Below are 21,675 nucleotides of genomic sequence, written 5' to 3'. Positions count from 1 at the left end.
TATATCTTTTTAAAAATTAAAGTATAGTTGATTTACAATATTGTGTTAGTTTCAGGTGTACAGCAAAGTGATTCAGTTTATATATATATATATGTAAACATATACATAAATTCTTTTTCAGATTCTTTTCCATTATAGGTTATTACAAGATATATTCAATAAGCTTAATGGTAATTATAAGCTTGCTCAAAGGCTCATAATTAGCATTTCCTCTGTCACTTAACTTTCCACTCTTGGCCAGCAGAAGTTCCTTCAGTTCTGTTCATCTCTTTATAGCTCCACACACTATTGAAAGCATCCCTTCTCTTTAGTAAAAACAAAACAAAACCAACCAAAAACTGTTTTGGAACCAACAAAATGTTCCCTTACCCAACTGTGGCAGCCAGTTATGTTCCCTGTGCTATACAGTAAATCTTTGTTAAATTTTTTTTTTTTTGCAGTACATGGGCCTCTCACTGCTGTGGCCTCTCCCGTTGCGGAGCACAGGCTCCGGACACGCAGGCTCAGTGGCCATGGCTCACGGGCCTCGCCGCTCTGCGGCACGTGGGATCTTCCCGGACCGGGGCACGAACCTGTGTCCCCTGCATCGGCAGGCGGACTCTCAACCACTGCGTCACCAGGGAAGCCCAAATCTTTGTTACTTTATATATTGTAGTGTATATCTGTTAATCCCACACTCCTACTTTATCCCTCCCCCCTTTCCCCTTTGGTAACCATAATTTTATTTTCTATGTCTGTGAGTCTATTTCTGTTTTGTAAGTAAGTTCATTTGTGTTATTGTTTACATTCCACATGTAAGTGATATCATATAATATTTGATAAACATAAAAAGATACTTATGTTACCATCTTTGTCTATTTTGATGATGATTAAAACTTAAGTGCAGGAAACACAATTTGAGTTGGTCAAAATACAGCTTATTAGGAAACATGAGAAATGTGATATGCCTTTTATGTAGTACAGTTTATATCATGTATCAGCCTTTGATAAAACATGATTGACTCATTTTTAAAAACGTAATTATATTTTTCAAGTATATCACTCAATAATAATCACAATATATTATTTCACCATTTCCTTTTTGGCTATAGAACAAATTAATGGCTTTTTTTCTAATTAACCAAGTAAACATGGGTAGAACCTACATGGGGATGTCCCTTTACTTTCATAAGCAAAATACAGACCTCATGTGTAAATGCATATGTGTTCATTTGTGAGACAATATTACCATTATTTTTAATCACAAACAGTTTTAGAGTTTAGCTCCAATATTGCAAATGCCTTTAGAGAAATGTAAAGGTATTTATTACCTTAATACTATAACTAAAATTTCCAAAAAAGCTATTAAGAATGTCAGGGAAAACAATTAAGTTAATATCACATTAACATAAACTTAATGTTAAGAATTGTCAAAAACATAAAGTATTAGACAACTTTACCCCAAATTCCAAATGTGACAATTTCTTAAGTCAACATTTAAATTTTAGAAAAACCAAATCATAAAAGATTGCAAAACACACAGTTTATTATGCACTTCAGTTATAGTTCTTTGTTCACATTATCATATTTACACACCCCTCAACCAATCCAGGTGTGGGTATACTTTATAGTTTGTTACATAAGCAGAAATACAAATTATTTATAAGCTCATTTTAGCTTTATTACAATCTAATTTTTAGACAGATTAAAATATGTCATGACTGCATCCCCATTTTCACATCTTAGGGTAATTGTACAATTATCACAAAGTAAAGTCACATTTAAAGAATTAAAAATGCACAGAAAAACCTTTAGGTAATCAATAAATATTTTCCAATTAGTAACATCAAGTAAAGAGATCCCCAAGCTGAGAAATAATTTTTGGCTTTATTTACATGTATTATTATATATTATCTTCAACACATTTAAGATAAAACTCCGCATCTTTAACTTTTAAAATTTAACTTAACCAGATCATATGAAACAAAAAATAAATGGCTAAAAACACCTATGAAAAGTGTGAAAAGCAGATTAGTGAGGGAGAACTTACCAGACATTACAACTCACTAGAAAGCCACTGCATTCAAAACAAAATGGTATTGGCACAGAAATAGACAGAGATCAGAACAGAGAGGCCAGAAATAGATACAAATGTATATGGCATCTTTATATGTGACAAGGGTAACATTTCAATCCCATGAAAAATAAAGTTTCTCATAGTAACTAGGACTTAAGTAACTGGTTATCTAGGGGGAGAAAAAAGAAAGAAAGATAGAACCCTACCTCGTATCATGTACAAAACTTAAAACTGGAGTAAGATTTCAATGCTTTTAAAAATGGGGAAGAATATTTACAAGAATACTTGTATGACCACAGGATGGACAATACCGTCCTAAGCAAAACAGATAATAGAAGCAATAAAGAAAAAGACAGACATAAATAATAACAAAACATAATAACTAAGGATTTTCTTTTGGTAAAAGACATCATACACAGAGACAAGAACTATAAAGCTACATTTGCACATATGTAACGATAAAACACGATAAATACCTCCCAGAAATTGTGACGGGCAAACACCAAGTAGAAAAGTGGGCAGTGAAAATAAATAGGAAATGGAAAAAAGGGAAATTCAGATGAACAATAAACATATGAAAATATATTTAACATCAGAGGCAGTCAGTGAAGAAAATGTAAATTAATGATCAGAGATAATAAGATTGGCAAGAATTAAAAGGAACAGCGGCATCCAACGCTGGTGAGAATGCAGGAAATGGGCATTCTTATGTGCAAACGTGATTTGCTGTTCCTTTGGGGAAAAGAATCTAGAAATATATATTAAAATTAAAAAGACACATACCGTTTGACCAAGCAATTCCACTTCTGGGAATCTATCCTATAGGGAAAAAAAAAGGACCAGTATGTAAGGACATAGGTACAAAGATGTTTACTGCAGCATTGTTTGTTGTGGGGCAGAGGAAGAGGGGGGACTGGGAATAACATGACTGCCCATTAATGAGGAAATGGTTAGATGAAATGTGGAATATCGATAATATAGAATATTATGTATTATTAAAAAGAATGAGATAAATCTGTACGTAGTGGCTTGGAAGGCTGATAAGGTGAGAAAAGCAAATTGAAGAGCTACAGTTCCATTATGAGAAGGGCAACAACCACCAGAAAACAATGGACGTGCAGACACTCACATGTACATGGAGTAAGGAATGGAAGAACACAGACCAGGCTAACAATGCCCACCCAGGATCGGGAGTGGGGACAGGGAATGAAAGGGATAGAGGGATTATTTACTTCCTCCTAGTGTCTCTCTGTGCTGTTTCACTAGTGACTATGAACCCTATATTAATTTTACAACTTTCAGAATACATTTAAGAAAAAAATATTAGCTTTTATTAGCGGTAGTAGAGCAGAAGTACTTCCAGACATTCATCTGTAGTAAAATAGTAGCCATTAAATAAATATGCCCTTCTTTGCTTATGCAGTCACTGCAGTGTTCATTTTTGATGGCTTGCCCAATATCCATTCCGTCTCTCTCCCATATGTGTATCAGCCATGTGGTTTGGGTGGGGTTGACTCCATCCCATTCCCAGAAATTCCTGAATGGTCTAAGCCAGTTCTGTCCACCAGAAATACAATTTAGAGTCACACAATTTTTAATTTTCTAGTAGTCATAGATAGTAACCATGAAAACTGCTGGCAGCCATCTATGAGCTAGGAAGGAAGCCTGCCCTGGGATGAGGGAGAGACTGGGTCCTTGTGTCAACACTGAACCTCTGGATCAACCCTTGCAAGAAGCCTGGACTTTTTAGTTACATTAGCTGGTAAATTTCCTTTATCTTTTTCAGCCACTTTGAGTTAGGTTTTCTATTACTTGCAATCGAATGTATTCCAGTTGATAAACTCATCTATGGACTAAACAAATACTTCCTTCTTAAGCGAAATAACTCAAATGTTCAACATTTCTTCATTTGCAGTCAAGGCATGCTTTTGTCAAACTAGCCTTACTTGATAACACCTTTAGGCAGCTTCTGAAAACATGCCCAGAGAAGATTTCCAAAGACGAATTCCTGATCATGCAGGGTAACTTTGCATGGTTACAACTCAGAGTATTTCTCCTTAAGACAATACAGACATGAGGCGTCAGAGCAATCAATTAGCTCCACTCTCATTCCACACTCTTTGCCGACCCTCCCTTTCTAGACCAGTGTGTCCCACCTTTGGCACTATTAACATATTGGGTAGATAAGCCTTTGTTAGGGGGTGTGGTGTGTGGTTTCCTGTACACTGTAGGATGGCTAGCAGCATCCCTGGCCTCTCTCTACCCACAAAATGATAGGGAAATCCCACCCCCCCAAGTAGTTGTGACAATCAAAAATGTCTCTAGACACTGTCAAATGTCTCCTTAGGGGACAAAATCACCTCTGGTTGAGAACCACTGTTCTAGACCAATAATTAGTTCTAATGTAGAACTGACCTTCATTGTTTTACCACATGATGGTTTCCCCCAGCCCCACCCCCTGCCACAAGTGTCCCCTGCATCACAATCTTTCAAGGCATTATGGCCTTCTCCTCGACTAAACATGAATATGTGAACCTTGTCTGGCCATGCTCTTCCTCCTCTAATCCCCACTTATGCTGAGCCTGAGCTCTCCACTGCAGGTCTTCTTTCTGGAAGAAATGTAGCTAGTCCCCTCTGACTTCAGCTTGACATCATTACCTGACCTGCTCCCTGAATCACCCACCCAACCATTTCTTTGAGCTTCTCTGAGGGGATATTTGCTCATTTGTGGTCACTCATTCCTCAATTCAGCCTTCCCCGGCTGGTCAGCCACCTCCTCCATCAGTATATCGTGGGGGACAATTCCATACCAGTCTCTCCACATTGTATCAATTCACACATTATTCTCCCTAATTCATCCCTAAGACTAAAGATAGGTTATAACCACTGGAAAATTCTTCATAGTTTCTCAAATTGATTGACAGATTTAATGCAATTCCAATAAAAATCTCAACAGGCTTTTTTGGATGGAAATTGGCAAACTGATTCCAAAATTAAAGAACCTAGAATAGTCCAAACAATTTTGAAAAAAAAAAGAACAAAGTTGGAAGATTAACACTATCTGATATCAGAACTTATTATAAAGCTATAATAACCAAATCAGTGGGGTACTGATATAAGACAAACAGGCCATGAACCAGAATAGAAAGTCTGTAGATAGACACCCATATATGGACAACCAATTTTCAACAAAACTACAAAGAAATTCAGCAGAGAAAGAACAGTCTGTTCAACAAACGGTGATGGAACAATTAGATACCTGTATGCAAGAACATAAACTTCGATCCATATTTTACCCATATACAAAATTAACTCAAAATAGATCATAGATGTAAAAATCTAAAATTTTAAATCTAAAATTATAAATCTTATGGAAATAAAAAGGAGAAAACTTTTGTGACCCTGAGTCAGGCAAAGATGGCTTCGATGCAACACCAAAACCATGAGCACTTACAGAACAAATTGATTATTTATACTTCATCAAAACTAAAAACTTTTGCTCTTTAATAGATGCTGTGAAGAGATTGAAAACACAAGCCACAAGCTGGGAGAAAACTTACCAGTCATGTATATAAAAGCTTTATTTATAATGGCCCCAAGCTATAAGCAACCAAAATGTTCATCACTAAAGTGGATGGATAATCAAACTATGGTGTATCCATCAATAGCATATTACTTAGAAATAAAAGTAAGGAACTATTAACGTATGCTACAATAGAGCTGAATCTCAAAATAATTATGCCAAGTGAAATAAACCAGACAAAAAAGGGTACGAACGGTATCATTCCATTTATTTAAAATTTTAGGAAATGCAAACTAATCTTTAGGGTTGGAAAATGCTAGTAACTGTCTGATTGGGCATGTGAGGGCTGGGAGGAGGTAGCAATTACAAATCGGTAAGAGGAAACTTCTGGAGGAGATGGATATTTCAATACCTTCACTATGGAGTCTGTTTCACAGGTGTGAATATATATATATATATGTCAATTTATGAAATTGTGTATTTTAAGTGCAATTTATGGTATGCCAATTATAGGTCAATCAAGTTTTTTTGTGTTTTTTTTTTTTAAAGGGGAGAGGGGAGCACTGTTAGCTCTTGGGGAAAACATTAACTGTTAGCCCATGTAGGGTTATGCTGCTGTTGGGACACCCTAAATTGGTTCATGCTACAAGGGATTTCATGAGAGGAAGTGGTTTTGTTGTTTTAATTTCTTTTGTGGTTTAATACAAATAGAATTCACAATTCCTGGGTACTTAACATAATACAGCCTAGGTGATGTTAAAAAGTAGATAAAAGGTCCATGGGTGGGAAGAGACTACACAGAGCCTTGAGAAATACCAATCTGAACTATGTTTGCTTTAATTCTCCTTTTAAGTATCTCCCCATATAACCACCACCATCACCACCCCCTGCTGTGGTCGTAAGGATGTGTCCAACCAACATCTTCCAGCAAAAAAAAAAATTAGAATAGTGCCAAGTGGCCTGAATTCTCAAAGATAATAATTAAGTAACATGCTTTTTAACAGATGTTTGATGACACTATTTTTCCCCATGATTCTACCAGAATCAACTGCATTTACATACAAATTGGTAATACCTTAGAATCCCAGCTAAAAAAAGCCACCGTTGTTCCCCTAAGACATGAAGCCATGTACTGATCTATTAATTTCATTTCAGTGTATTAGGTCAAGTGCATTTAAAAAATATACTCCACGGCTTCCAAGGGCTTCCTTAATCCACAAGGACTGGTTTTAGAGTTTAAACTAATTTATCATAGACATTAAAAAACCTTCTGCTTATTCTCCCCGGTAATTGATTCTTGATTTGTTAAGATACTAAACACTATACTTTACACCCTAAAATACCAAACCCATGGTGAACTCACTCATACGCCCCATGCAGAGCAAATGGCCAAGGGAAGCCCGGGAAAGCAGACCACTCCCTCCCTTGGACCCACTGCCAGGCCAGGGGGACGTCCCCCGCTGCCCCTGCATTAAACATCATTTGTTCCACAGCAGTGACACAGGGATGTCAGAGGGTGCCAACTTCTCCAAGAAAATGCCCTCCTCGGTTTTTGAAAAATCCAAATAAATCCAAAAGACAACCTCTGCCTTAAAGCTGACCTTCCTAAGTAAAAGCACACACCTCCACCACCAATAACAGTAGAATCAGCATTGGAAAACCGGGGTTTAGTAAGAGCTCAGCAACCAGGGCTAATGTCACCACGAGGTTAATCTCACTGATCTCTAGGACATGACAAAAGTTAGAAATCATTTTTCCTGCACACAAAAAAAGCACAACGCCTAGGCCAAATTAATATTTTCTAATAGGGAAGAACAATTTCACCTAAGCATCTACAAAATAGGCAAATATTTCTTGAAAGATTACTTTATAGTTCTAGAAAAGAGGTATTTAAAAATCCTTTCCCTCGATATATTATGCCTATTTAAATTTATTATCATTAGAATTTTCATTCTTTAAAAAAAAAAATTTACCCTTCCATGCTAGGCACCCATTTTCACAAGCAGATAAAATTCATAGAATATACTTAATAAAACTTTTTCCTCTCATGCAATTGTATTTACGGAACTATCTGCATACAATTTCCTTATGCTATGAGTCAAAAAATACCTGGGTGATGTCTGAGGTGAAGCAGAGTCCAGAAGGCCACTGGGAAGACAGGTGTATGGGCACTGGCATGTTCTACGGGCACGTCTTATGTTCCAACACAGAAGCATGGAAAAGACCTAATCCTCAGCCTCATCCCGGAAGAGGTGACTTTATATAACAACATGTTCAAAGACAAGGCATGTGTATTCAGATGAAAGAAATGACCTGCCAGAATTCTTAGAAGTTGAGGTCTCTATTGCAGAAAAACAAAGAAGGAAACCCTAGGATATTTTTCCCCCAGTCACTTACGTTTGATAGTCAGCTGCCACAAAGGGTCAAAGAGCAGGGATTCTAATACTCAGGAGGCAGAATGGCAGAGGAAAAAGTAGAGATTCTAAGGAGGAACACCAAGACATAAGCAAAATCTTCTAGCTACCACCCACCTCTCGACGGTTCCCCTCAGAGAGCCCGACTTACTATACAACGGGGTCAGGAGAACAATACAGAATTCAGCTGCCCTGCTCACATGTCTCACTGGACGATGGACACATTTGGGGACTGCCAGTTACCACAGTGGGACTGCCATACCCACCAGTGCAGCCATCACTAGTCTCATTGCTGGTCTGAGTAAACTCAGTATCCTGGTAGTGCTGGTATGTGACAAGGTTTTCCCTCTGGTTGCAGTTTTAAGTGTAAACTCTTATTATTTTAAAATTTTATTTATTTTTATTTATTTATTTGGGCTGTGTTGGGTCTTCGTTTCTGTGCGTGGGCTTTCTCTAGTTGCGGTGAGCGGGGGCCACTCTTCATCACAGTGCGCGGGCCTCTCACTGTCGCGACCTCTCTTGTTGCGGAGCACAGGCTCCGGACGTGCAGGCTCAGTAGTTGTGGCTCATGGGCCTAGTTGCTCCGCAGCATATTGGATCTTCCCGGACCAGGGCTCGAACCCGTGTCCCCTGCATTGGCAGGCGGATTCTCAACCACTGCGCCACCAGGGAAGCCCTTAAGTGTAAACTCTTAAGAAGAGTTTGAGGCCATGCTTTCCAAAATGTTCAAAGAAACCATGACGAGCAGGGTGAAGTCAAGTGTACTCTGTGAGGTCTACCCTTTACATGACCCATACTGTGGATGTCGATGCTGTAATTCATATTTCTATAGAACAAAACGCTACCATACCCTTGCTCATTATCTTTTTCTAACTCAAATGTATTGCCCTGAAGAAGGAAAGTTTGCTTTCCAGTCACTGGTGGGTGGGACCCCTAAATTGTGGCCACAGTTCACTGTGAAGAAACAGTCTGAGCACAAGCAAATCTCAAGTCCTCTGAGTTGTTGGTTCTTCACTTACCAAACAAAGGTATTTAAAATTGCTTTTCTGTTAAGGTTTCTTCCAGCTCTGAAATCCCATGATTAAACTTTTCTAAGTGGACATCTATTATATCCCACTTCATTTTCCTCAATACCTGTCTGTCTCAAAACACAGGAGTTTCGAAACACACAGTTTCGAAAAGCAACCTATATACTATGCTGAGAAGGATGGGCAGGTTTCTAGTGATGGATTATTCTAGAAGAGGGGCCACTGAGCACAGGGCGTTCCCTCTCAGCTTCATGATACAGAACATGTGTGGGGTCTGTCTCCCTCACACACCTAGAAACCTCCTGATACCAGTGTTGACTGTGGAGGGACACAGGAAAGAGCTACCCAAGGATACAGGGTCAGCTGCCCTATGTAACACCTCTCCCCTGATGGAAGGGCTGGTAAACAAAGTGGTCCCCCCGCCCCAGAAAATGCTACTCAAATAATCTGGCTTTAAGGGAACTTCCTCAGCCTACTGGCAGTCTTTTGCCTAACACTACCGGACAAAAATAAGTTGGAGGGGGGCCTTAATTCCCATTGTGTTTTATTTAATAAAACACTTACATAGAGCTTACTGCATGACAGGCACAGTTATTAACATTTTACAGGTATTAACTAATTTAATCCTCAAAACATTCCAGGATAGAATAGCATACATACTTTTATGGATGAGGAAACAAAGACACATAGAGGTTAAGTAACCTTTTGAAGGTCACAGGCTGGTTAAACAGCAGAGGTAGCATTGGACCCAGGCAGTGTGGCTCTGAAATGCCTACTGAATAACAGACCTGAGACGGTGGCTTTTGGTGAGAAAGTGCAGGCATCCACCTGCTGCAGCGGGCCACCCTCCACAAGGCTTGCTGAAAAGATGCTCACTGAAAAAGCTCCAAATTCCTGTCTGACTCAAGCTTGCTAAAAAGTCATTCTAAGAAATATGAAATCAAGATTTACCCTCATGCTTTTGGACATCCAGAAGCCCACTTTGCCATTACACGCACCCTGAAGCTCTCCTAAGAACAGCAGTTCTCATCTAGGGGTGGCATTTTAGATTCACCCTGAGAATGGGCTGGAAGTCCACCAGCCTCCGTGCTCCCCGCCTTTGCCCTCAACGCACATACGCGCAGATTCTGATTTGTACTCCCCAGGTGACCCAACTCTCCCTCCCATGGAGCAAAACTAAGGTCTTCTTAATAATTTTCAAAGGTGAGAAGATCAATCCTATATTGCTTCTATCTCCCAGGTCTCCTCCCCCAGCCCCCTCACAGAAGATGAATGCAGGCGTGATACAGGATGCTGCAAATACATACCAAATACCAAACTGGCTATTCGATGAATATATAAATGCAATTGACATTCTTTCACAGTCTGAAATCCTCTCTTTACTCTCAGGATATATTACACCATTCTGTTTTTATATAAACATGCCACTTTAAATGCTAATTCAGATGCAACACTCAATTTTTTCTTCATTTTGTTTCTGGGTTTCTAACATTCAAAATGACACTGGACTTCCATTTGGCTTCCACGATAGGCATTTTGAATTCTTGTTGTTTCAATATTTGTAGGGGTAGGAGGGAAGAGAGTACTAAGAAGAAAACTAAATTTATTTTAAAACTTATCCAAATACAGTTTATATGCCCTTTATTTTGCGTGAATTAAGCCCTTTCCCTCTTTCAGAAAATGTTACCTTCACCTTACTGAAAATCTCGTAAATCTAATTTGACTCCACTGTAAAACCAAGGTGATTCCCTCTCCCTGCATTCTAGAAATAACCTCATTTTACTCAAACTGCTTTTCTAAACAGCCCATCAAGGCAGCATGTTCTGGCTGAAATACAACTGGCCTGAATATACGTCTTCTTTTTGAAAAATACACACACCTACAGATGCCCAGGACATCCACCTGAGCCTCTCCAATTACACAGAAGGTCACTTCCTATCTTGTCTCAAAATGAGGAATGTCAACCTAAGAAATATCCTAATCCAGTGCACCCAGTTCAATCTAATTACAGTGAGACAAACTGTCTTCTGAGTCCAGCAGGCCCCGCTCCACCCAGAAGCTTCCAGTAACCCTCAGGGTCCTCTGCCTCTGTCATCCTAAGCACTGTGACAACACTCTCTCCCTCTGAGGCTCACTCCAGGCTTCCATCCCACCCAAACACCCTTTCCTGCTCCTGCCCGAGAGAGACAGTATGGGAAAGACATGAGACAAGTTTACCACCTTTTTCATATACTTGTTAACTTATCCATGTGGCAAAATGGTTCCTGACAGCAGCTCTCCTTGTCTGTCGCCAGACCACCAGAAGCATCCCATTAATGACTCGTGTTCTGCTGTGCTAAATGCAGCTCAGGGACACCGTGCTCAAAAGGTATGTACATTTCCATGAGACCCGGAGGAGAAAATACCTTTAAGATCCAACTGAATAAATTTCAGTTCTTTCAGATCCAACTGAATGGATGTCTGGCACTGTGGTGATTGTGTTTTAAGATGCCTGTTTTCTTTGTGGAGAGGAAGATGGACCTCCTAGCAGACCTGAAACCAATGTATGCCTGCAGCACCTCACCCTACTTAGTCCGTGGCCAGCCCTACTAGACCCCAACCGTTTCAGAATAATGATAAAAGGAAAAGGGGAATGGAGAAGGGACAAAACTCTATGCAGAGAAATAGTTGCTAAACACTAGTATTGTTGCTAGGTTGAGAAACTGAAATTAAGCCGAGAAGACTCCTAAATTACTTTTAATACTTTCAGTACTCCAGAAATTCCTCAGCATGCAGAAGCATACTTCTCCAGGCCTTCTGTGCACAGGAGGAGCTGCTTTCTGCTTTGGGTTTCTGCTGCTAGATGTGTGTGGCCAAACAACATAAAGCCAAGAAACTAACTGACCAAGTGTCAGTCACTGTTCTACTAAAATAAAGTGATAACTGCAGATAGTCCTACGGATCCCTGAACTACAGGGCTCCATGAAACAATGCACTCATGCTCGCAATTAAAAGACATAGAAGAAAGGCTATTTTAATTTTGGGTAGCAAGGAGAATTTGCTTGCTAAGAAGAGACAGTGCAGTTTCTTTCTCTGTGCGGGGTGGGGGTGGGGGTGGGGGGGAGCTTAGGGGGTTCTTAAAGATCATTAAAAATCAACATTGGAGGAGACAAGGGAGCTGGCCCCAGCCAATTTCCTGCCCCTCTCTCCAGGGAATTCGAGAAGAAAAGAAGCTCCCTCTGTACTAGAGAGCTGTTTATTTGAGCAATTAACAAAACATGAGCGGGTCCTTTAAAGTTAAAGGGTACCTTGGTTTTGCTTGAACCATCCATTAGCTCACAGCTGGGGCTTTTACCCTTTTTCCACTTTTCCTATCTGAAAACAAACACCACCCAGAGAGCTTTGCCACTTAGAAATGTCATTTTAGGACCCAAGTTCAAAAGACTAGTTAAGGGACCCACAACACTAGGAAGTTTTTAATAAATATGGACAGCTTAGATTCGCTGTTAGTAGAAATTTTACAACATAAATATTGTCCTGTATCTGGAATTTGCTTTTAGCTTTTGCTCAGCATTGTTTGTTTTTTCTAATTATACTTGTTGATGCATCTCTCCTTTAGCTCAATCATCCTACCCGCCGTACAGTATTTCATTGTATGACTATATTATGATTTAGTCAAAGGATATACAGATTTTGGCAGGTAGCTGAGAGGAAAGGGAGCAGAGAGTATGGCAACTTTTGTTCCAAGATAAAGACAAGAACATGCTAGAAGAATCTGGGAAAATGGCTACTCTTTGTAAGGAGAAGACAGCTAGCTAAAATCCACCCATACAGGGAGCTAGAGTAGAAATGAGATGGGACCTTGAAGTTGGTAAAGGGCTGGAAGAGCCTCTGGAAAACTGATCGGGGGTCACTTGGGTTTTTAGTAACATCAGGTCTAGAAAGAAGTTCCCTTGACCTCTCCTGTCTGCTGACCTTTGCACCATCAAAAAAAGAAAAGTCACATCACTGTCTTCACAACCTTTTAAAACACATGTGAAACACAGACTTCAAGTTAGTCCTTGAGAAAATGATCGTAAATTACAAATTAGTGGGGATCTGGATTACTTTTTTTCTAGAAAGAATATAGGTTGCTTTTTTATCCTTTTCAATTAGTAATAAAAAGAAAAGCCTATTTTCTGTGTTCTTTTATTTGTAAAAGCTTTAACTTTTATATAATATATACATGCTTTATGTAACACATATGTTTTTATCACGATTCCAGACATTGTCTATAAGCTTTCTTAAAATTTTTTATAGACAATACTAAATTTTTTTTAAACTCTGATAAATCTATGTGTCTGAATGATGAAAGTGTAGTTTAAAAATATTATCCTTCAAGGCATACACATTAAAAGTGGCAGATATAACAAAATCTGGTGCCTTCTTCCAAGAGCACAGCTTTTCTGAAGGCACCTCCCCCCCCACACACAAGTTCAATTGCATTGCCGGGTACCACAGACAATGAGGAAAACATGACATCGCACAGTTGCTTGCTGTTGACATGAAAAGACAACTCAACAGAAGAGCAGGATCAAATCCTCATTCTGTCTGGGAGAAGGTTATAAAAGACTTGAAAGCATTTATGCAGTAAATAAACAGAGGAAGTGTTAACAGGTTTAATGATCGGGTACCATGATGCGGGCTAGCACCCATACCTAATAAAAACACACGTGTGCTCTTCTTCATTAGATTTGTATTAAAATCACTTGAGCATTTATCGTATAAGTATTTTCTTTTTCCCAAAGTCATAAAAGAACCTTGCATGAGGAGAGTAATGACTGGCGTCCTGTGTGGTGGTCACTGAAAACTCAGAGTGGCATTACACCCCAGAACATCTATGTCATAAGTCATTAATTCTTTTGGGAATACTTGTATTTAATAGAAAATTTAGAAGTAGCATGTTTATTTCTTGTTTGCTTTACTTGCAATTATTAATTTTTCCAAAATTCACTTAAAAAGGTAGATTTATGTTGACATATATATATATGATTTTTATTCCCATCATCTGATTGATAGAGCAACTGATTTTTATTAGGGGGGGATTTTAATTGGCTTAAATGTAATTCTATCTTACTAAGTAGTCAAAGCATGTACTCCAAACAAACTGATGCCATCATCACTTTTTTTTTTTTTTATTAAAGAGTCCATGCTCTCAAACAGAGAAATTTAAATATTTTCCTTATCATGTATTTCCCCCATCAACTCATGGCTATCAGCTAACATGAACAGAATTGAGACTTACACAAGTGCAAAAGGAGATATGGCCCTTCAGTAGGTATAAGGAATATACTTTGCTAACTAACATTATTGTCATAATAATTTATAGGAAACATACTAACTTAAACAGGAAAAAAAAGAGCACCATTTATTATAAAGGCTAAAAGGAAGCTCTGACTAAAGTTCTTAAGTTTTTAAATAAAGTATACAAGACAAGCCTAAGATGTTTTAAGCATACAAAATTATGAAGGAAAAGATTTTTGTCTACAAAGATATTTTATGTAGATATTTCTGTTTTTCTTGTTTCTGATTTCTCATCATGTTGGGAAATATCAAAAAGTTCAAACTTTTACAAGTCTAGGCAAAAGAGTCCTAATCATAATGCAGGAGAATGGAAGTTTTTGATTCTAAGGACATTTCCTATGCTAAACAATTAGGCCATTAACCTGTAGTGTCCAGAGATGTAAGCTGGGAGCTAGTGAAAATTTATTTAGGCACATTCTCCAAGAATAATGATCCAGTGTTCTCCTGGCAACTAAAAACGTACAGACCAAAATGGAGAGTAATAAAATGTTCATGGTTCATGAAGTTTTGGTTCCTAGACGCAAAGACTGAAATTTCCCAAAATTGAGTCAAAAGAATGAATTCCTACAACAGTCACCACATACGTTTCTAATCCTCCAAGTTGAGATTTGCATGAACTTATCTTAAATATTATACTTGTTTTTTTAAAAGGACATTGCTCCATCCACTAAATTCAGCATAAATCAGATATCAAATCCAAATACTTCTAGACCAGCCCTTACACAGTACTAGTTGATAGTAAATCTACCTTAGTAGAATATTAAAGGCAATTAACTTCATTCTGCAACTTGCTGATGCAAAAAACTATGATTTATGCAAATAAATTATTAGCCTTAAAAATAAAAGGTGGAAACATACTGTAAAGAAATCAAGCCAATGTTCACAAATTTGCTATTTTAATATAAGAGCATTACATGAATCAGTGCAGTAAGGTCTCGATCTAATAGGAAGTTTGGCTGATGCAAAGTCTTCATCAATTCAAACGCAAAAGTATATCATTTACTCTGCATAAAATTCATAGTATAAAGATCATAGTATTCCAGATCATGTAGATAAGCACTAATTTTTTAGTCAGATCATTTTAAACTATCTGCAGACCAAATAATGTTTTTGCTTGATTACATAATAGAATTTTTAAGTTTAAGCTTCTCCCAGGAATAACCTGCTGTATAAAAATAAATAAATAAATAAAGTAAAATTAAAAAAAAAAAGATTATCCCAGGAATAAATATGCATTTTAGCTTACAGTGCCCATAAGGGACCCTGGAAACTTTCTTCAACTTATCTTGAAATCATTAATATTTGACATTTATAAATAAATGCAAAGCTTTGTGTTTTCTTAATTCAGTTGATTATCATTAATCTTCTGACTGCCGTTGAAAATCTAACAAGTCAGAAAATAATGACATTACAAACTGTATTCCAGAATACAAATGAATCAATAAAGAAATTATTCTACTTACAGACTTCCTCTTCTGGGGAGACTCAGCTCCTTCTGCAAAAGAAAAAACAAAACATGTATATGAGATGCTACATTAACCTTAGACTACTAGGACACCAAACAGGTAACATAAAATGTATCATCCTTATTATGCTTGATTTGGCATTTTCTATACTGAAAAGATTTTAGTGTAATTATTTTATGCTGGATCCCTTCTTAACGTTGTTCCCTTTATACACTGTATTTAACAGAAAAACCCTGTTTACCTAAATTCCAGAGCAGAAAAGACATCAATCCTCCCAAAGCAATGACAGTCAAATACTGAGTTGAGCTACATGACCCTATAATTGAGGGTAAGGGAAATCTGAGCAACCAAAGAACTTATCCAAAAAGGAAACAGAAGGAGGAGGAGAAATTTTGCAGAATTATAATTAAGTGAAAGGTGAAATGAAAAGGGTAGTGAAATCAGACTATTTGCCTCCAACAGAAATAAACTCATGCAAAACATTATCTCTACCAAAGATTATAATTTAAAAAAGAAATATAGCAAAAGTTTTCCTCCTGGTATTATTTCTTAAAACAAATGTGACTTATGATTTAGGATAGTTAAAAGTAGGTTAACAAACTTCTAAAAAGGTAACCAGACAGCAACAACAATTAATATAGTGCTTTATAGTTTCAAAGGATGCTCTCACACTTATCTCAAATTAAGATCATTATCTACCTTTCTAGAGAGAGTCTATGGGAAAATAAAACAAAATAACCCAGCAAACAAACAAAACAAAAAGGGATAAAGAAATACCTCCACCCACTAATGGAGCTTTCAGAAGCCTGGGCACTTGATTACTTGATGACAATAATTAAAGAATAGGAAGTAATGAGTCACCTGGCTATATTAACTCAAAATTTGAAAGGCTTGACTAAATTTGGGCTTTCCTTCCCATAATTATAATTTATTTGTTTGCCTGCCAGGAGCTCAAGCATCATCTCTTGAAAGGTGCTTCCCCTTCAGCTTCAAACTCACCTTTCCTGTTCCCTATTTTTATTGGATCCTTAAATGTTTGTCATGGCCTGTGGCCTCACATCTTACTTCTAAACCATGCAATTTACTCCATTACAGATTACAAAAAATGGACTTAAGAGCAGCAGCCCAGAGGAGGATCCTGACTTAAATAGAACTTATTCAAAGTTATTACTTTACTCACTTATAAACTGGAAAATATATTTTGATACAGAGTTATAATAATCAGATCACTGTTTAATTGCAAGGAAAAAAAAACAATTTTAGGGACAGAATATTTTCTTCCTTCTCCCAATAGCTAACCATTTTCTTTTCACGGACTGCAGGGTTCAGTGGTGAAATGCTTTTGTTTTGTTTTATTTCGAGTTTTTCTTTAATCCTTCATTAGCTCCAAGAAATTATAGCGTTTGCTGAAGTTGGCTCCCTGATTCTGAAACATAAATATACCTTTATTTACTAAAGCCTCTAATGAGAAGAATAAAGTCTCTGACCAAGACAGTTTTCCTTGGGAATTGAAATGTAAATAGAACACCAATGAGTAATTGTCTCTATGTGTGTCTTGGGTTATGACAAGCACTGAGAAATCTGTTTGTATTCAGGTTAAAAAAAGAAAAAAAGGAAAAAGGAGAACTGCCTAGGGTTTCTTTTAAAAAGAAATTACTGATATGAAAAGGCATACATATATATAACTGAATCACTGTGCTGTACACCTAAAACTAACACACCATTATAAATCAAATAAACTTCAATAAAAAAAAAAAGAAATTACTGAGACCCACTACATAGCAAAAGGCCTAGAGCTTAATTAAATAAGTAAATACTGCTGTTTAGTAAGTTCATCTGACAGCAGCATTAAAAGAAAAGGAGGCGTACCTGAGGTGCTATCATTAAAAACAGAAAAAAATAAGTCAGATGTTGTTTCAGTTCTGTACGCAAACAGATCACTCAGAAGATATGAGGAGAAGGGCCAAATAAATGATCCCCAAATAATTCAATCAATCATATTCCACCAAATGACCCGACTGTAAGCTGGCTGCTTTGCTATGAGAAAAAACTGCTGAAACGGCAAGATAAGGGATGAAAACCGACTCTGTTTTTAATCAGAAAGCCTTTCCAACAGGTCTAGAATTATGAGTTCTAAACAAGAAGAAAGGTCACAGTGGGTAACCCCGCACTGCTGCTCCCCGGGACGGCGGCCGAGGTTGCAGGATGAGGGGCAGGGGACATTTAATAGCCCACTGTCAACTGACCCGCAGGGTCTGTGCTAACCAGGCTGAGGAGCTAATCCACCTGACGGCTTGAATGTCAGGCTTGGAACTGGAAACTCAATTTGCTAGCAAATTGGAATCAGATGCGATGGTAATAAAGTGAGAGAAATGAATGTGCTGTGGCCAAGACCTTGTGAACAGGGGCTGCAAAAGCCTGCAAATACCAAGAGGGCTAAGCGATTGCAGACAGAGCCAGGAGGGGCTGCTGTCCTGCTGCGTGGGGAGGGACCACCCACTGATCAAACTGCACCGGCTGGACATAAATGAGCAATATCAAGGCACTTACTGCCCCAATCCTAGTGGTACAGTGCATGTGTGTCCTTATTCTCTTAATGTTAGGATAAGGTCACTAAACCATACTTACATAATTAGATAAGACATGTGGTATTGGTTCCGGTCATAAACCAAAGCTTGTGCTTAGTATATTTGGAACATGTGTAAAAAATTAGCATCAGATTAGAGAATAGAGAAGGCAAGGGGGCAGAGATAGAAAAAAGGGCAAGAAGCGTCCATCTGAACTAAACAAATAGGTGATTATTAATCATCACAGGTTAAAGAAATGCATGAGTGTATTTAAGAATATTAAAATTTTTAAATTATTTTCATTGATACTGATTTTTCAGGGACATCTAATATTTTTTAGAATTGCTGTGTATCATTACTTGCTTGATAATATGATCTCCTTTGCCCCCCCCCCAACGTTTCTAAAAACGTTGACTAGCAAATATGTGCATTTGAAAATAAAGACAGGGCTTCCCTGGTGGCGCAGTGGTTGAGAATCCGCCTGCCGATGCAGGAGACACGGGTTCGTGCCCTGGTCCGGGAAGATCCCACATGCCGCGGAGCAACTAAGCCCGTGAGCCATGGCCGCTGAGCCTGTGCGTCCGGAGCCTGTGCTCCGCAACGGGAGAGGCCACAACAGTGAGAGGCCCGCTTACCGCAAAAAAAAAAAAAAAAAAAAAAAAGAAAATAAAGACAAAGTTAATCTAAGAATTCTATTTACCTTCTTGTGATCTCTTGATAAGACTGAGAACACACAGATTCCTCAAATACTGAAAGAGAATTTCTGTGAGTCTGGGAAGAAAAGAAGGCATAACAAATGATCCTGCCCCTTTCCTAGGCCAACCTTGGCCTCAAAAGGAGAAGATAACTTGTCTCGTTCATAAAGGTAATTGAGAAATAGCTGCAACGTTTAATATGTACAAGCAATTTCCACAATGGCAATTTAAAAAATATATACTATTTAATAAGTATTTAATAGTTTTATACATACACAAATAAAACAACATGGCAATACATGCCACATGTATTTAAGAAATCTTTGAACTATTCTTTTTAACTGATGGGCCACTTTATGATTTAAAAGAGAAAGGAGATTTTATATCATATTACAAATATTATATTACAAATAAAATATCCCCTCCTTCAAGAGGTGGGGCTTAATTCTCTTCCTCTGGAGAGTGGGCTGGACTTAGTGACTCCCTTCCAAAGACAGAGGAGGGAAAAGGAAAAGTAGCAACTTTTCAGTGGAGAAACCTGACAGACACCGTCTGAACCAACCAACATTAATGATACCAACAATAATCATAGATACTATGTGCCCCTGATATGATGTCATGAGAAGAGACTTCACCTCTGTGGAATTCTTCCTAAAAATCCTTAACTCCAGTCTCATCCTGGAAAAAGTACCAGGGAAAACCAAACTGAGGATAGTTCTACAGAACATCTTTAAAACTGTCAGGGTTGTGAAAAACAAGCAACAACTGAGAAACTGTCACAGGTCAGAGAAGACTCAGGAGAACGATGACGAAATGCAATGTAGGATCATAGACTGGATTCTGAACCATAAAAAGGACAGCAGTGGAAAACTTGGTGATATCCAAATAAAGTGTTTAGTTATTAGTAATGTACTAATGTCAATTTCGTAATTTTGACAAATGTATTAAGGTTACATAAGATGTTAACATTAGGGGAAACTGGTGGAAGGGTATGCAGAGATTCAACTGTCTTCAACTTTTCTATAAATCTAAAATGATTTCAATTTTTTTTTAAGTTCTCTAAAAAGAAAGAGAGAGCTAAGGAGAAAGAAAGACGTGTGTGTGTGTGTGTGTGTGTGTGTGTGTGTGTGTGTGTGTAGGCTAGGGCAAGGAATGTATGAAAAAATATCTAAATATTCTAAGCTTATTTTAAGGCCATATTTAACCCAGTATTTTAGAAGTTTATAGAAATAATCTAAGTGAGAGAAGCTTGTGACTAGGACCATCAGTGAAGATGGTGAGAAGCAGTCAGGTTTGAGATATGTTTTTACAGAATATACAAAAGAACTGGATGTGGAAGATGGAAGAGAAAGCCAGAAAGAGTAAAAGCTCTTGGCCTGTGCAAGGGGAGTTTGAGGTAAGAACGGTTCTATCTGGATACATCACATCCAAGATGTCTGTAAGAAATCCAAAGAAAAATTTCCAAACAGGTGGTTGGACAAATGAACCTGGATTCAGGAGAGACGTCGGGGCTGAAAATAGACTTTGAAGTCATTATCGTATAAGATGGTACGTAAAACCGTGTGCTGGAAGAGACAGGAGGAGAGAGAACAGAAAAAGAAGTGGCACATATACCTATATGTATATATACAGGACCACTTAAAATCTACAAGTGGGGAGAATTTTGCTACACACAACACCCTGTTAAATGATGTGCTAAACTATGCAGACCCTGGGTTCTTCAAACAACACAAACCGAATGAGGCTAGCAAGTAAAACTACTACTGGGTAGACACCAGCTCTCACACAGGTGACGGGATTGTTGCACAGACAAGGTCAGAAAATGGGTGGGAACTAGGAAATTAACCCCCAGAGAACACGACCACATCTGGGGAACAGCCCATTAGGACACCTCTGCTGCTCAAGGCTCAAATGGAGCTCAGCCTCCAGGAAGGACGTCTCCACTGTCCCAGCACCTTCCCCTCAGCACTCCCCGTGAGTGTCCCATTACTGCTGGGTGTCAGCCAGCGTGATCATGCCTGAGTTTCTGCCCTAGCTGCCCAGGGAGCAGGAACAAGGAACACTGGCTCCCTTCATGAGCACAGTGGGAGATGGGGCCAGGCCACCATGCCTCCCATACTCTGGGAGGTCCTCCAAAGAAAGGGGAGAGGATTTGGAATTCAGAAACCAGCCCTTCCTCCCCCACCTCCAAGCACAAAACGAAAACAACATTCTGCAAACAAACAGAACAGTGATGGCCAGCACGTACCATCCCTTCACTATTTTCCAGAAAACTATTTGATTTAACATTCATGTATTTCTCCGTCATCACTGTCCCTTAATTAGTCCTTGGTGTCCTCACGCTACCATCAAGGGTGACTACAATTCCTCTGCACTGACAGACAAACCATTAATTTAGGGAGAGAGCGCAAAGAGCCGAGATGCGGTAAGCAGTGTATCAGGCACTGTTAGGGACACGTAAGGAGGAAATAAAATAAGACAGATTTAAAAGCTAGCTGCGGAAACACACACAGCAAAAGAGGTGTCACCAGGTGCAGGATTATGCAGTCTAATTTGAATGAATAAATGTTAACAGGGGAGAGAAAATAAAAGGGGATGAGATAA

The 21,675-nt window shown here is 38.4% G+C and overlaps 1 protein-coding gene across 9 annotated transcripts in view; it reads right to left on the bottom strand.

Annotated features, from left to right (window-relative positions):
• Positions 1 to 21,675, bottom strand: part of MAST4 (microtubule associated serine/threonine kinase family member 4) — a 574,487-nt gene that overhangs the window by 252,764 nt on the left and 300,048 nt on the right. For 6 of the 9 annotated variants that reach the window (XM_067031060.1, XM_067031065.1, XM_067031056.1 and 3 more), the window contains 2 exons: positions 15,807 to 15,838; positions 2,840 to 2,875 (listed from right to left, as the gene is read on the bottom strand). In XM_067031060.1, coding sequence (XP_066887161.1) covers positions 2,840 to 2,875; positions 15,807 to 15,838 — 68 coding nt within the window. The remainder of the gene's footprint in view (positions 1 to 2,839; positions 2,876 to 15,806; positions 15,839 to 21,675) is intronic. The other 3 variants (XM_067031057.1, XM_059062257.2, XM_059062258.2) reach the window with 1 other exon arrangement.

The sequence above is a fragment of the Kogia breviceps genome, chromosome 4 (genome assembly GCF_026419965.1).
Source record: "Kogia breviceps isolate mKogBre1 chromosome 4, mKogBre1 haplotype 1, whole genome shotgun sequence".
Classification (NCBI taxonomy): Eukaryota; Metazoa; Chordata; class Mammalia; order Artiodactyla; family Physeteridae; genus Kogia; species Kogia breviceps.
Note: the sequence above shows the minus strand (reverse complement) of the source record. Positions and strands in the feature narration are given on the sequence as shown.